Source organism: Dysidea avara, chromosome 1 (assembly GCF_963678975.1).
Source record: "Dysidea avara chromosome 1, odDysAvar1.4, whole genome shotgun sequence".
NCBI classification, from domain to species: Eukaryota; Metazoa; Porifera; class Demospongiae; order Dictyoceratida; family Dysideidae; genus Dysidea; species Dysidea avara.
Genome location: NC_089272.1, coordinates 63,284,930 through 63,299,076, shown reverse-complemented (window position 1 = coordinate 63,299,076; position 14,147 = coordinate 63,284,930). Strand labels below are relative to the sequence as shown.

Below are 14,147 nucleotides of genomic sequence, written 5' to 3'. Positions count from 1 at the left end.
TTCACTGGCAGTAGATTCTATACAGCACTTCTTAATCAAAAAGATGTTATACAAGTCCACTGAATCGAAATTTCTTACTCCCCCTGAATCCAACTGATGCTTATTTTCTCTAGCATTGTAGCTTAAATGAACACAGTACTATCAACTACGTACTACACTTCGACTCCATTTTAAAATTGGAGTTTAAACCATACGTGTCACATATACCTACATTAGGTGTTTTCAGGCACTTTCCAAGGGATTTTCCGTCAAATAAGTCACATGATATGGCTGTATACTTCGATCCTCATTCATAGTCATGGTTCAACAAATAAGGTGTACACTATTAAAGCAGGTTTTTGTGCACTGCCATCAATCCTTGTGTGAATCTAGCTTACATTTAAGCTACTTGTGATGGTTGGGCAAATGCCTGCCCATGCCCATCCTTGGCTACGCCTCTGGAACAGTGTAACAGTTTATTGATAGGGTGGTTTCAGTCCAAGATACAACTTTAACTTTTCTATTAGAGTCTTGGCAATGTTATGTAATTGATAATACAAAGTGACATAATCACCCATACGTCACTTGTTTTTGTTTTGTACCATGGCTACCAATGGTGCTCAATATAAAAGTCTGGAGAACTGCCTATTTGTTATTTTACAATTACTGGCTATTACAAAAGCAAAGGTGGCAAACCTATCAATCAATCAATCTGCAACATTTTCAAGCTCTACAAGATTCTGTGGCTAAAGCATGTATTCATGCATTTGCTACACTTCTAAAAACCCGTTTGACATCCCTACTTCTATATGCAGTGGCTAAAACCACGTTTTTACGCTTAGCGCTAGCTCAAAGAATAGGCAAGGAAATAGGTATTTGTTATACATCGTGCAAGGTTTGCCAATAAAATGACAGCTTAGTGGTCCGGGACGGATATAAACCCAGCCTCTTGCGGATATGATCAAAGCTTACGCCCCACGTTTAGACCAGAACAGGGTGTACAATCTCGCATAGCCAGACTGCTTTTTTTCTTTTGTGTGGGCATCAGGAAAAATGGATCTGGTATACCTACATTAAGAATTCTAACATTAATAATGTCAGGGTGAACAAACCTACCAAGTCACATGCCCACACGCATTAGGCGTGTGACTCACACATTTTAGGCAAATCTCCAGCTCACACACATGCTCACCTAAATCTCAAGCACTTCCAGTTACCTGATAAGTCAAACCCACAATCGAATCTTGTAGCTTATAAATGGACATGTCATAGATTTGCAAGGGTGTAAACAACCCATACGAGTGCATATTTACACAAGGTAAGCCATACAAACAGTGGTATGTTAATCACTTGGCACACCTTTTCCACAATAGGAATAAAGTTGGTAGGCACATGATCACACACTATGCAATTTATTTGAACTTTGTCCTCCAGTGTTAGAACAGCATGTGATGATAGGTCAGATAGGATGTGAATTGTTCCCCCAAAGTTGTTACAGTGGATGTGGAAGGTAGTGTGGTAGCCAAATCATCTATATGGAGTGAAGTAACTAAGTAGCTACTAAACTAGAGTGTGAATCTCAGCACAGTTGAAAGCACTGAAGATTGTTCTGGTCATAAGTAGCCAAGATTATGGCATATACGTAGCCAGCTACAGTGAATGAGAAGAGTATTATATTGAAGTGTCCTGCATACATTTGAAGGTTCCCTGATAAGTTAGTTTTCTGATTGGTAAAGTCCTTGGGTGAAGACTAAGGCAAATGAATACAATTAGCTACATCACACTACATAGTTAGCATAGCATAGACCTGTATAAACAGCAGTGTACGTAGTGACTAGCTAGCTAGTTTATAAGGATCCACGCTTGCACTTTTAAATTACTGTATGTATGGTTGAACATTGAATTTCATTTATCAAACTGTTTTTCAATGAGATATTAAAATCAAGTTTATTTTGAAGGACAATAGAATCATTCTCATGCTTGATAACTCAGTATAAGATGCAGTCATTGACAGATTGAAGGTGACATTCCATTTTCAATATCATTAATATAATACCTAAAATATTAGAGGGTCCAAGGCAGTTCCTTGAGGCACACCTGATAATACAGAAACCCGTGGAGAGCTACAACAACAGACTGTGTGTTAGAAATCACGTACTATATGTTAGGGATGCCACAACATAGAAATTTTTATGTCACATGTCATAGAGGTTTATGTCACGACATGTCATATGTCACGACATAAGCAAATCTTTAAGTTTCACAACTGAAGCTATTACTTATGAAACTGCATATCTATTTTGATTCAAACATGCAAAAATATCAACTTAAACATCAGCAATATTAATTATGAAACCAACAACCAACAATTGCTCATACTTATTTGTCAATTTTTCTCATATTTATTTCATCAAAATTAATCAAAATGAATAAGTGTGCATTATTAGGAGATATTTATGTCACGACGTAAAGAAGCCTATGTCATATCATATCATGGAACTTTATGTCACGACATGTCATATGTCACGACTATCGTGGCATCCCTACTATATGTAGGTTCAGCTATTTTTCTCATTTGCTCAAACTTTTCTTATGCACTGCTTTCTTTCGGAACTTTGCCCGCCCCTTCACATACGTAGAATAAGTGAGGTATACGGTGCTTGTGTAACTGGAATGCAAATGTTGGTGCACGCCTGGTTACTGAAATTATTTTCCAAAAAAAATGTGTGTGTTTGTATGTTTGTTTTGTTTGTCTTTCTGCACTCATGTGAGCAAAACTTTGTAAAGATTAAAGCAGTCTGTATGTGAGAAATGAAAGTCATATAGCACCTGCATGTATTAAGCTTCTGGGCAGGTAAGCTTTACACCTTTTTCATATGGTCACTTTAAACCAGAGCCACCTGGTTAGTGTGTTTGTTTGTATGAGCTCGAAGTCGTAAAAGTATATTATCAGCAGGTTCAACCCTACAAAGCAGTTGGGTTAATCTCGGGTTTGCAAAGTTGAATTTTTTTGGCGAATACATAAAGTGCTCATTAGACAATTGTGACTGGATCTGTGAATACGCAACACAATCACATAAGCCTGAATTTGCAATACTGTAAGCATTGAATACAATGGGTGAAATATGTACTTGCATATTATTTTTAAAGAGTTAATTTTTTTGAACGCTTTGTTCTTAGTGGAGTGAAGAAAGGGTCTAACAATATAAACTTGGATATCATCTTATTAATTCACCTACTTAAGTGAAGCTCATAAATCTATGTTTTGTACCAGTAGATCAGACTCAAGAATATGAAAGTTGTGTGTGTTTGTTTATGTCATATCGAAATGATAGTACACGAATGATCTTACTTCACTAAATTTGCCTTTGTACATAGTGAAGAAAGAAACACATACTCAGTGATCAACTCCCCTACTCATGACTAACATGATGGTGCAAATTTCCACTCTGTGTGTCATTCTGTTTATTGCTGTTTCAGTAATAGCGTGTAGTTTATTATCCCTATACTTGCTGTACATATCGATCTTTCTGTTATAGCTACTTTGTAGGGCTGTAACTCCCAAAGTTGTTGGCATATGAAGCTGAAACTTTTGCCAGAGCATGCACTGGGATAAGTACATAGTTCATAAATATTAATAAACAAGAATTCGAAATATGCACAATTGTGTCAGATTTTTGAAGACCCGGTCACAATTGAATACCATCATCTAATGATTGCTTGTGAACAGAAACTGGATTGAATATGAGTTATTCAAACTCACTTTTGGGTGTCCATGTAAAAACAGTGTTAGTTAATTCATGCTGGTTTCAAATACAGGTAAAGCAAATAACTGAAGATGTCACAAATGCCTTTCATAATGGAGCATAAAAATAACCAGAAAAAATGGTGTATCTAACCTCGTAGGCTACCAGAAATAACGGGAGTTCTTCTAGAGGTGAAAACAGAAATGAAGGGCTATCCTTAATGCTTTCTCTTTACAATTTATGGTGTTGCATCAACAATAATTATTCGTTCAATAATCGGTATCGGGTTGATACTGGCTACTAGCCGATTACATAATTGGTATTGAATGAATCTAAGCCTATTTCAATCTCCATTGCACTGTGTAGTATAATGATGTGGGGGAGGCTTGACATACATGTAAGTTTGTTATGTGTTGACCAATTGTAAACTGAGGTTTTAGGGGTAGTAACTGCCATTTGTCTCAACTGTGTAGCAGTAGTAAAAAATGTACTTAAAATCTGTTTACTATGAGTAACTTTTACTTGTGGTATGCATCCAACTTAACATTTTAGCCTAGACTGAGCTGTATATCAATGTCATGTCACTAATATGAGTCTGTTAATAATGATGAGGATGAGTGTTAGTGTATATCGGATCGGTTATCAGTATCGGTTAATTCTGTAGTATTGGCTAATGCTGTTGCTTAATATCAGTTATTGGAATAATTGGTTAATTTGGTTATTGGTGCAACACTAACAATTTACATGACAGACAGACTATTAAACTATTGAGAAGATATGACGACAGCAAACTGTATTTTTACCACATTGTAAATGAGTGCCCATAACTCACGATCACTTGCCTTTTATTATACGAACACAAACAAATTAAGAGTTTCTTACTCTTAGCAAATCCTATGGTGTACAGTATAAGTTTTGCTGATTAGAGCTTTCAATTGTTTCAGCGCATATGCCGAAGGGATTTACATGTGTGTAGAGTAGTGCTGAAATGAATAGCAATTTTTACTATTCAAATAGTTGTGAATAAAACGACCGAATATTCGATTATTCTCTAAGCTTATACTTCTATTGAATAAGTACCGAAACCTTTTGTTAGGGAGCAAGGTAGCTAAAGTCTAAGCACTATTTCTAACAGTGTCTTTTCTAAAATAGAATTCTTACATCATAGATACATCACTTCATTCACAATCTTAAGTTTCAAGGCTGGCTTTTCCATCTGAATACAGTGTACAAAGTGCTAACGATTATTTGAATAGCGTGTTAACAAATCAAATAGTGTCATGCTGACTAAATAGTCAAATGACCGAATAATCGTTTCAGCACTAGTGTAGAGTGTTAATTTTACCCAGTTTGTTTTAATTTAATATGTTTTTATGGCAAATAGAATTCTGTGAAAACGACCGGTTTGTCACATTCTAATAAAACATGTATATCACACAGTAGCTATCTTTGTACATAACAAAAGAACTAACAAACTAGTACGAATATTTAAATATCATCAATCCTATGTTTTGTTTTGCTACTTTTTTATTGCTTGAATCCCTACTTCATTTTAAATCAGTACTAATGTACAGTACATAAATATACTAGTTATGTAGCTATGTAGTTTGTGACTAGAAGCTAAGGTACATATGAATTTACACACAATGGTATGTACATGTGTTATGTTATCTGTTGCAATTGTAGTATTAGTGGAGGGTGCAGTAGTGATTGATCAGATTGAAAATAGTGAGTGACTTGTATTGTGTATTATTACCATTACCAGTATCATGTGTGACCTGTAGAGGATGTTACTCCAAAAATGAGAGACCTCAACAGATATGTTGTCAGGAAATATGCTGCTAATTGGAAGGATATTGGAATAGAGTTGGGATTAGAATTTGATGTACTTAATATGATTGAGAAAGACAATCCTCAGCAAAGTGATTCTTGTTTACAGATCACACTAGACAGGTGGTTGAGGTCAACTCATAATGCTACATGGAAAACACTGGAAGTTGTTCTTACTAATGTGAGAAGAGAACAACTTGGTCTTGATCCAGTTGATGATGTGTATGTATCAAGTGATTCATATATACATGGTGAGTGTACTTGTGAGCTGTAAGTAATTACCAACTATGAAATGTATTTAAGTGAAATTTAAGTGGTGCTTGGGGAGACAGGACAACCTGTAAACATCAGATCGGTCAGAATATCTTATGTATGTATTTTAGTGACTATGATCACCTGCAAACACAGTCAACCGTAGCTATAGGCACTATGACTTTACAGCGAAAATGCATTGTAACAGAACAGGTAGAACTTGTCTTCTACTTTTCCCTAATGCTTACATGTCATGTTTCTAGCTACAGTATAACATTTATATGATTTTCTGGTAGAAACTCTGTAGATATGCAATGGCCACACAATAAAGTGAGCATTAGATAGAATATGTTTAAACATACATAGTCAAGCAATAAAAATTTTAGTGATAGGTGTCAAATTGCAAATAAGGCTAGAACTAAGTATATATGTACTGTACGTGTAATCATGGAATTTTCATTTTTGCGATTAAAGTGGTTATTGACTGAGTTCTATGGAGCACCCTCAGTTTGTTCCAGCCAGAAGAGGTCTGCAGGCACGCCCTGAATTTTGCTGTGGTTTTCATATGCCTTTACTGTACTCTGTATGCTAAGCTATTTAGTAACCACCCAGCTGTTATTGTGTACGATAGGTTGCATGTTTCTGTGTCTGTATGTGATGTGTCTGTATGTGATGTGTCTGTATGTGATGTGTCTGTATTCAATGATTCATGTATGTATACATGGTGAGTGTACTTGTGAACTGTAGGCTGTTACTATAACTACCATGTACGTACAAATTTTCGAGGGACATGGTTTTGCAGTTGCTTAGCTGTCTGCCAATTTCATCCTTTAAAATTAACGACCAATGCTAGTCCTATACTGCATAATAGATAGTCGGAGTGAAAAACAGTAAAATATCTCCAGTAAAATATAACTGTACTGATATTGGTCAATCCATGAAAATTACTTACCTTGAAAAATTGTGAAAATTTGTATGTATACGGTTTACGTGAAATGAAAGTGTGTGCTTGGAGAGACAGGACAACCTGTAAAGCTCACATCAGTCAGAACATCTTATGTACTGTATGTATTTTGTGACTATGGTCACCTGCAAACACAATCAATCATAGCTATTGTGACTTCACAATGTGAAATGTATATAGCAGAATAGGCAGAACTTTTCTATGTACTACCTAATGCTTACATTTCATGGTTAGTGCTACCATGGTATATCGATAGTATTGATATAACAAGGTGGTGATATGGCCAATCAGTTATATTGATGTATCATGATATAGTATAATGATGTGGGGGAGGCCAGACATATGGTATTTGGCATTTAATTAAGTTATGTGTTGATGGTTTAGTGGTGGACACATGCCAACCTCAAAGTAAACTGTGAGGTTGTAAGGTTTGTATGAAGTGCCAGCCACTTACTTGGTACACATCCACTTTAACTTTTAACATACATTATAGAACTTTGTGTGGGCGAGATCAAAGGAAAAGGTGTACTTTAAATTTCATAAAGTACACTCTCAGCCTGCCAACAGCTTCATCGACCACAAAGAGTACTTTATTGCACCGCAAAGAGTGCTTTATTGAACGAATAAAGCACTCTTTGCGGTGCAATAAAGCACTCTGTGTGGGCAATAAAGCACTCTTTGTGGGCAATAAAGCACAGTTGCCCATGTGCTCTAGTGCAGGCTAATAGCCGAAGGCTGATAGCCTTGCCGCGCTGAGTGATCAATCACCCCAGCCAATACGAGTTCTACCACTGGATTACTTTTATAGACATACCTAAATGCTTCGATGATGGATGGGAGAAGGTAACGTTGCTGTTACGATTGTTAATGTAAACGGACAAGCCCTGGAGATATCACGGAAATATTTCACCATGTGACTCACAATAAAATCGATTGTGGGTTGCGAGCAAAACCTGCCAAATTACGCGATGAACGTCTACCATGCCAAACTATGGTGAAATACGTGTGAGTTACTTTGTTAAACTGGTTTGTGTGCGTTCAGGCTGCTAATAGTTCGTGCAACGCGTGTTAATTACGAGTCCTAGTGTATGGTGAAGCTACATGACTAGAAAGTTCCATAAATCATTTAAAGCATAGCCTTGCTCGTGCTATATGAAAAATAAAGCACTCGGCGCTTGGCCTCGATGCTAATAAAGCACTCGGCTTCGCCTCGTGCTTTATTAACATCTCGGCCGCGCGCCTCGTGCTTTATTTTTCATATAGCACTCGCAGCAATGCTTTAACATATACGTAATGATTTTATACGTATATTTTTGTCTTATTGTTAGTTCTGTAATAAAATTTTATCATGATATATTGTACTTTGCGTGGGAGGATCAAAGCGATCCGCATATCGTATTGTCCATACAGTACTAATCAGATGCATAACTACTGTATGAGTCATACAGTACAGTTATGCAGTTAATTGGGCAAATACAGTACAGTTATGCGCTTAATTGGGCAAATACAGCACACTTGGGCAACTACAGTACAGTTATGCACTTAATTGGGCAAATACAGCACGCTTGGGTATAGTACAGTTATATGTGACTGGATCTGCGATAACAGGACATAATCGTACAAGCCTAAATTTACAGTACAAAGCATTGAATACATTGGGTGAAATACTTGCGTATTATTGAAAAAAATTAGGTAAATTTTTTGAACGCCTTTTTCTTAGTGAAGGAAGCAACTAATAAAACACACCTGGATATCATCTTATTCGCCTGCTCAAGAGGAGTTACAAAATCTTTGTTTCGTTGCAGTAGACCCAAGGATACGTAAGTTATGAGCGTTTGTTTACATCACGTCGAAGCGATTGTACGCGATCGATTTTTCATCACAAATTTCACCTTTGTATGCAGTGAGGAAGGGTGAGTAAAGGTAAAATGTACCCAGTAATTGATTCCCCTATTCATGGCAAACATGATGGTGAAAATTTCAGCTCTACCTCACTCCGTTGGTAAGTTACAACCGTTTTTGTAAGCACCTGTAATTTATTTTACCTATAGTTGCTGTACAAATAGATTTTTCTGTTGTTGCTAGTTTGTAGGTCTGTAACTCCCAAAGTTATTGGCATATGAGGCTGAAACTTTGCCAGTGGGTGCACTTGGCTAAGTAGATTATAAATATTTAATAAACAGGAATTTGAAAAATATGCGATTATGTCCTGTTTTCGCAGATCCGGTCACATATGGAGAATTTATTTAAGGAATGTTATGTAAACAACACACTGTAAATTGCTAAAACCAGCCAAAATATTCCTATGAGTTCGTTCTACTGCTAGAAATAGATTGTATAAACACTTAATACTGGCCATCTGATCACAAAGCTTTTTAAACACGACTCCACTTAGACAGCACAATTGATCACGTGCGAGACATTGTAAATTGCTAAAACTAGCCAAACTAATCCTGTTAGTTTGTTCTACGACTAGAAATAGATTATATGAACTCTTACTGATATCCCTATCACCGAAAATCGCAGCGGTTTGAGTACTACGTAGAGAAAATTGCTCCGAGCCAGACAACCAGGAAGTACAATATAACACTTAAAGCACTGCCTTGCTTGTGTGTACGAAAAATACAGTACTCGGGGGTGTCTTGAGGCAAATACAGCACTCGGCTTCACCTTGTGCTGTATTAGCCTCTCAACACACCCCCTCATACTGTATTTTCCGTACACACATGCGGCAGTGCTTTAACATAAGCCTTTTAGTAGAGTGGCATAGTAGAATATTTGTGCAATTTTTGATACAATTATGAAACTTTCCATATAAGTTGTACTCCTTGTGACAACTTTTTTTGGATATAGAGTCATCACATATTTGACCTTTGGTGACCTTTACAGCCATTTTTGTATTGAAAATTTATTGTTTTTATTTTTATCTCCCTGAGGCATCATTTTGCACAGTTTCAAATTAAAGGTGCTGCTAAAAAGAACTACTCAGCTTTTATTTGAAGTAATTAGGTGATTGCATTCCAAAGTTATGGTCATTTATATTAACCATGATATTCTATGAATAACTTGCCCATTAGTAATTTACACCCCAAGGGCAAATAATTTTATGAAAAATGATCATAACTTTGTAGTGGAATGAGATACTAACTTCAAACACAAGTCAATATAGTTTTTGGATCAACACCTTTAATTTGATACTATGTTTTAACAGTGTAAAATAATGCCTCAGGGAGATAAAGACAAAAATGATCAATTTTCAGTGAAAAATGGCTCTAAAGGTCACCAAAGGTCAAATCTGTGATGGCTCTATATCAAAAAACATGTGTCATGAGGAGCACAATTTGTGTGGAAAGTTTCATAATTGTATCACAAAGTGCTCATTTTTTGGTCCTATGCCGCTCTAATATTGGTGATATATGATAGAGAGTTTTTCTATATCGTGGCAGGACTAGTCATGGTATAGTTATAGCATTTATATGATTTTCTGGTAGAAGCTCTGTAGATATGCAATGGTCTTGGATAAACCGCAATAAAGTGAGTATTTGCACATGGAGTACCAGCAAGAGTTTATAATATATATATATATATATATATATATACTGAGGAGAGTGTCCTACTCTCATATACTCCTGTAGAAGGGTGTATCGTGAAGTTATGACGTAGCACTTCTGAGTTCACCCGCTTTTTTGTATAATAATGATGTCATTAGTTGAACATGGTATTGGTTGAACGTGTGCCTAACAACATCGCTAGCAACCAAATTAACTCCAGCTCTAAGCATTTCTCACCGAACTACAATCGTTCCTTCATGGGTTAAGACCACTTCGTAGGCGTTTCTTGCTAGGCCATTCGTGAACACAGTTATCCTGAGAGTTGCGAGTGTGAAATGGTGCTAACGATTCTTGCACTTTTACGGCTGCCTGTACGTCACAAACCACAACATCTTGTTTTTACATCATAACTTCACAATACGCCCTTCTACAGGGGTATATGAGAGTAGGACACTCTCCTCAGTGTATATATTATGAACTCTTGGTACCAGCTATTTTAGAAATATAGAAGTGTCAATGTGGAAGATGGTATAGTGCAAACAAGGCTAATTTTACTAGTATATTAAAATTATTAATTTAAAAATGAAGCAGGGATCCAAGGAAGTGAAACAAGAGATGAATGATGGTATTACAGCATAGCTCGGTGGGAAAATCCCCACATTGGCGTGTTATACTGTAAAACAACCATTTTGTTCAATGCCAAAGTAGGGATATTTCCACCAAGCTATGCTGCAATACCATCATTCATTTCTTGTTTCACTACTTTTTATTGCTTGGATTCCTACTTTACTTTAAACATATACTAGTTTGTTTGGTTTTTTGTTATAGCATACAGCTATACACATGTGACTGTTCTATTAGGGTGACTGTTGTATAAGAGTATCTCGAGTCATCCTTTCACCTATCAGTGGTGTGTCACTATTTCATATTGGCATTGTGCTAGCATTATGAATGCAGCTAGGCCAATAATAATGGGATGTGATATCGTGATAGATTGTTAAGAGATGTAGTCTCAGTGCTCTATTGTTATTAATCAACCAAGATCACAGTAACAAATTAATAGGTGTGGCACTGAACCTATCATGAAGTTACAGGTATCTACAGAATGTAAGTGCTTAAATAAGTTCTTGGAGTCTAAATTATGCTGCTGAAGGATAGGGACCTCAATATGGTTTCATTGCATAAGGAATAATGAAGACAAGCATGATTGAAGATAAAAGGAAAGACAAGGTGCAGAGGACACACAATCATCTGAACCCAAAAGGCACATCCCACTGGTGAGTTTGTTATTGTGGCTAAAATGGTGGCAGTGCGCTACTTTGTTTGGCCTCCAGCCTTGCAACTGTGGTCAGGCAGGTACGCTGGCAGAATGGCAGGCAGACAAAAATTCAAGTTTTGGTGTCTTCTTTTACAAATTCTATATCCAGCCACCTGCAAGTGTTTTCTTGTTTTTAATGCTACATTTGATGTTAGATGGACTAATATTATTCAATAAAGATGATTTTCGTCATGCAAGATGGAGGGATCCCTACTCAAACAGAACTACTGTACTGTATATACAAAAATTAGTTTCAGTAAGGATCATAGGGAAACGATTAAGGGAGGTCACCTACATTTGTAGATATAACTAGTGGACATGTATTCCCTAATTTGGTCTACACCCATGACTGAAGCAGGAATTAAATATCCACTAGTATATCTGCAGCTATAAGCGACTTCCCTTGTTTCCCTAATCTTTTCTATGGTCCATAATCAAACTTAAAACATTTCCTCATACCTGTTTGTTTACTTTTTGCCATCACAAGGCACTACCATGAATTGACACCTTGAGCTGTCAGCAAAAGGAAATGGGACAGAAAGGAGGACTAAGGTAAGTCCATGATACGTGCATTTTATGTACTCCGGTATACCAAAAGGCACCTGTTAGGCTGAAGGGATGTTGAACAATGAAAAAATCTTAGCTGTTATCAAGTTATACTTGTCTGAAGGGGTAGCTACTGTACTAATGTATGAAACACGCTCAGCATGTGTAGCTTGTTCCAGTCAGCTGGGATGGGGGTCTGCAGACATGCCATCAGGTATTTGGAAAGCAAGTTGGATTTTGAAATGATTTAATGGGCTTCTGGATTCAGTGAATTGAATATTCAGTGGATTGAATTGAATGGTGGAATGAATTTGAAATGATGGGCAGGAATGGAACGGTGAAGTAGATAATTTCATTTAGTGGTCACCTCTTTATAAGACCACCAAAGACCACCTTGTACATACTGTATTAGCTAGGTTAAGTAATCATTTAAAGTCTCCAGTTCCTGTTAGGTTATGTATAATCCAGCACATGTTGCTGTCAGACCTTCAGTGCTAAAGTGCTAATAATAAAAATAATAATTATATAACCAAGTAATGACAATAATACACAGTTTCGTCATTATACGTCATAAATAATGTTACGATGTGCAATTGCCGGCATTGTGTTTAGCAATAAATAATAGGACAAATAAACAATGAAATTATCTTTTCATTGCCTGGTTAATGAATGCTAAAGATTTTCCATATAACGCCTGCCAATTAATGCCTACCACATTGCTAAGCAACCAGTGGATGAAATGCAGCACATGTAATCTTGCATGCTGCAAGAATTATTACTGGTAGAAACAACACTGTTCGCTTATGTTGAGGTTAGTTCTATGTAATGTATACTCCAACTATATTATACTACTTCTCCGCAGATAGTTTTTAGGGTATTCCGTTTGAGTATTAATGTGCAAAAATATTAGAATTCACTTACATGATTTTTGTTTAAAGGTACTGAGAGGCAGAGTCTTATTGGACCAAATTTGTTAAGTTTGTGCTACTGTCTTATCACTGATACTGCACTGCATGGTGTGTATGTGGTGAATGGTTTCTAATTGGCGAGTTATTAAATCAAATGGCAAATTTCTATGCTGAAGAACTAAGTTGACTGTGCCGACCCAGGATTTAATTTAGATAGAGCAAGGGGACAATTTTGTTTTTAAAGTTGATACAGTTAAATAGAATAGTTGCTCTTATGAGACTTGTTCAAGTTGTGTTTGTATGAAGCTTCCCTAAACATACCAGTACTGTGTATTTTGTACATATACGGCTAGTCACACATGTCAGAGAACATGAAACATGCTTTGAAAATCTTTAAGATCACTTCTTTTCTTTCATTGTACCTTTGTGGTACAACATCAGGTGAGGACTAATCTATTGTAGTGAAGACTTTTCTCTACACCTTGCAGAAAAAAACAACTGATTGTACATTAAATATTGTTTATAGCTACTGTAACAATCAAACCAAGCACTGTAATGTTACCATTAGATTGAGTGATAATGACTACAATGGCAGTGCTAATGTACGTAGATGTATAATGATCTCACCAAGTATGATGTATGATTCAATATTTGTGAGAGGGTAGCTGTGTCCATAGTGTATGTACTAAGATTCTGCATATAAGATATTGTGTTATGTAGTGTATAGCTTACATTGTATGATTGTGTTTGTAATAGCCATTTCATTGTATAGCTTACAATGTGTTACTGCTGTATGTATAATGAAATTAAGTTATCGATGACTCTCTATGATAGTTTTACTCTGGATTAGCTGGTCCTGTAATTTTTAACATAATTTTAGTGGACAAGGTTGTTGGTCCTATTGGCACTGGTGACATCAGCTTTATAAGTTGACCATATATTATGTATGTACACTGTGCAAGTGGGTTGACCCTTTTTATCTGTACAGTGGGCCCCCATTATATGAACTAATCACCCTTAGTGCATTTGGATAATGAAAAGGTTCTGATTAAT

At 36.4% G+C, this 14,147-nt stretch overlaps 1 protein-coding gene across 1 annotated transcript in view; it reads left to right on the top strand.

Annotated features, from left to right (window-relative positions):
• The window catches only part of LOC136240385 (uncharacterized), a 40,463-nt gene that overhangs the window by 11,562 nt on the left and 14,754 nt on the right, over positions 1-14,147 (top strand). Inside the window, exons 3-4 of the mRNA XM_066031351.1 lie at positions 5,412-5,453; positions 5,510-5,806. Coding sequence (XP_065887423.1) covers positions 5,412-5,453; positions 5,510-5,806 — 339 coding nt within the window. The remainder of the gene's footprint in view (positions 1-5,411; positions 5,454-5,509; positions 5,807-14,147) is intronic.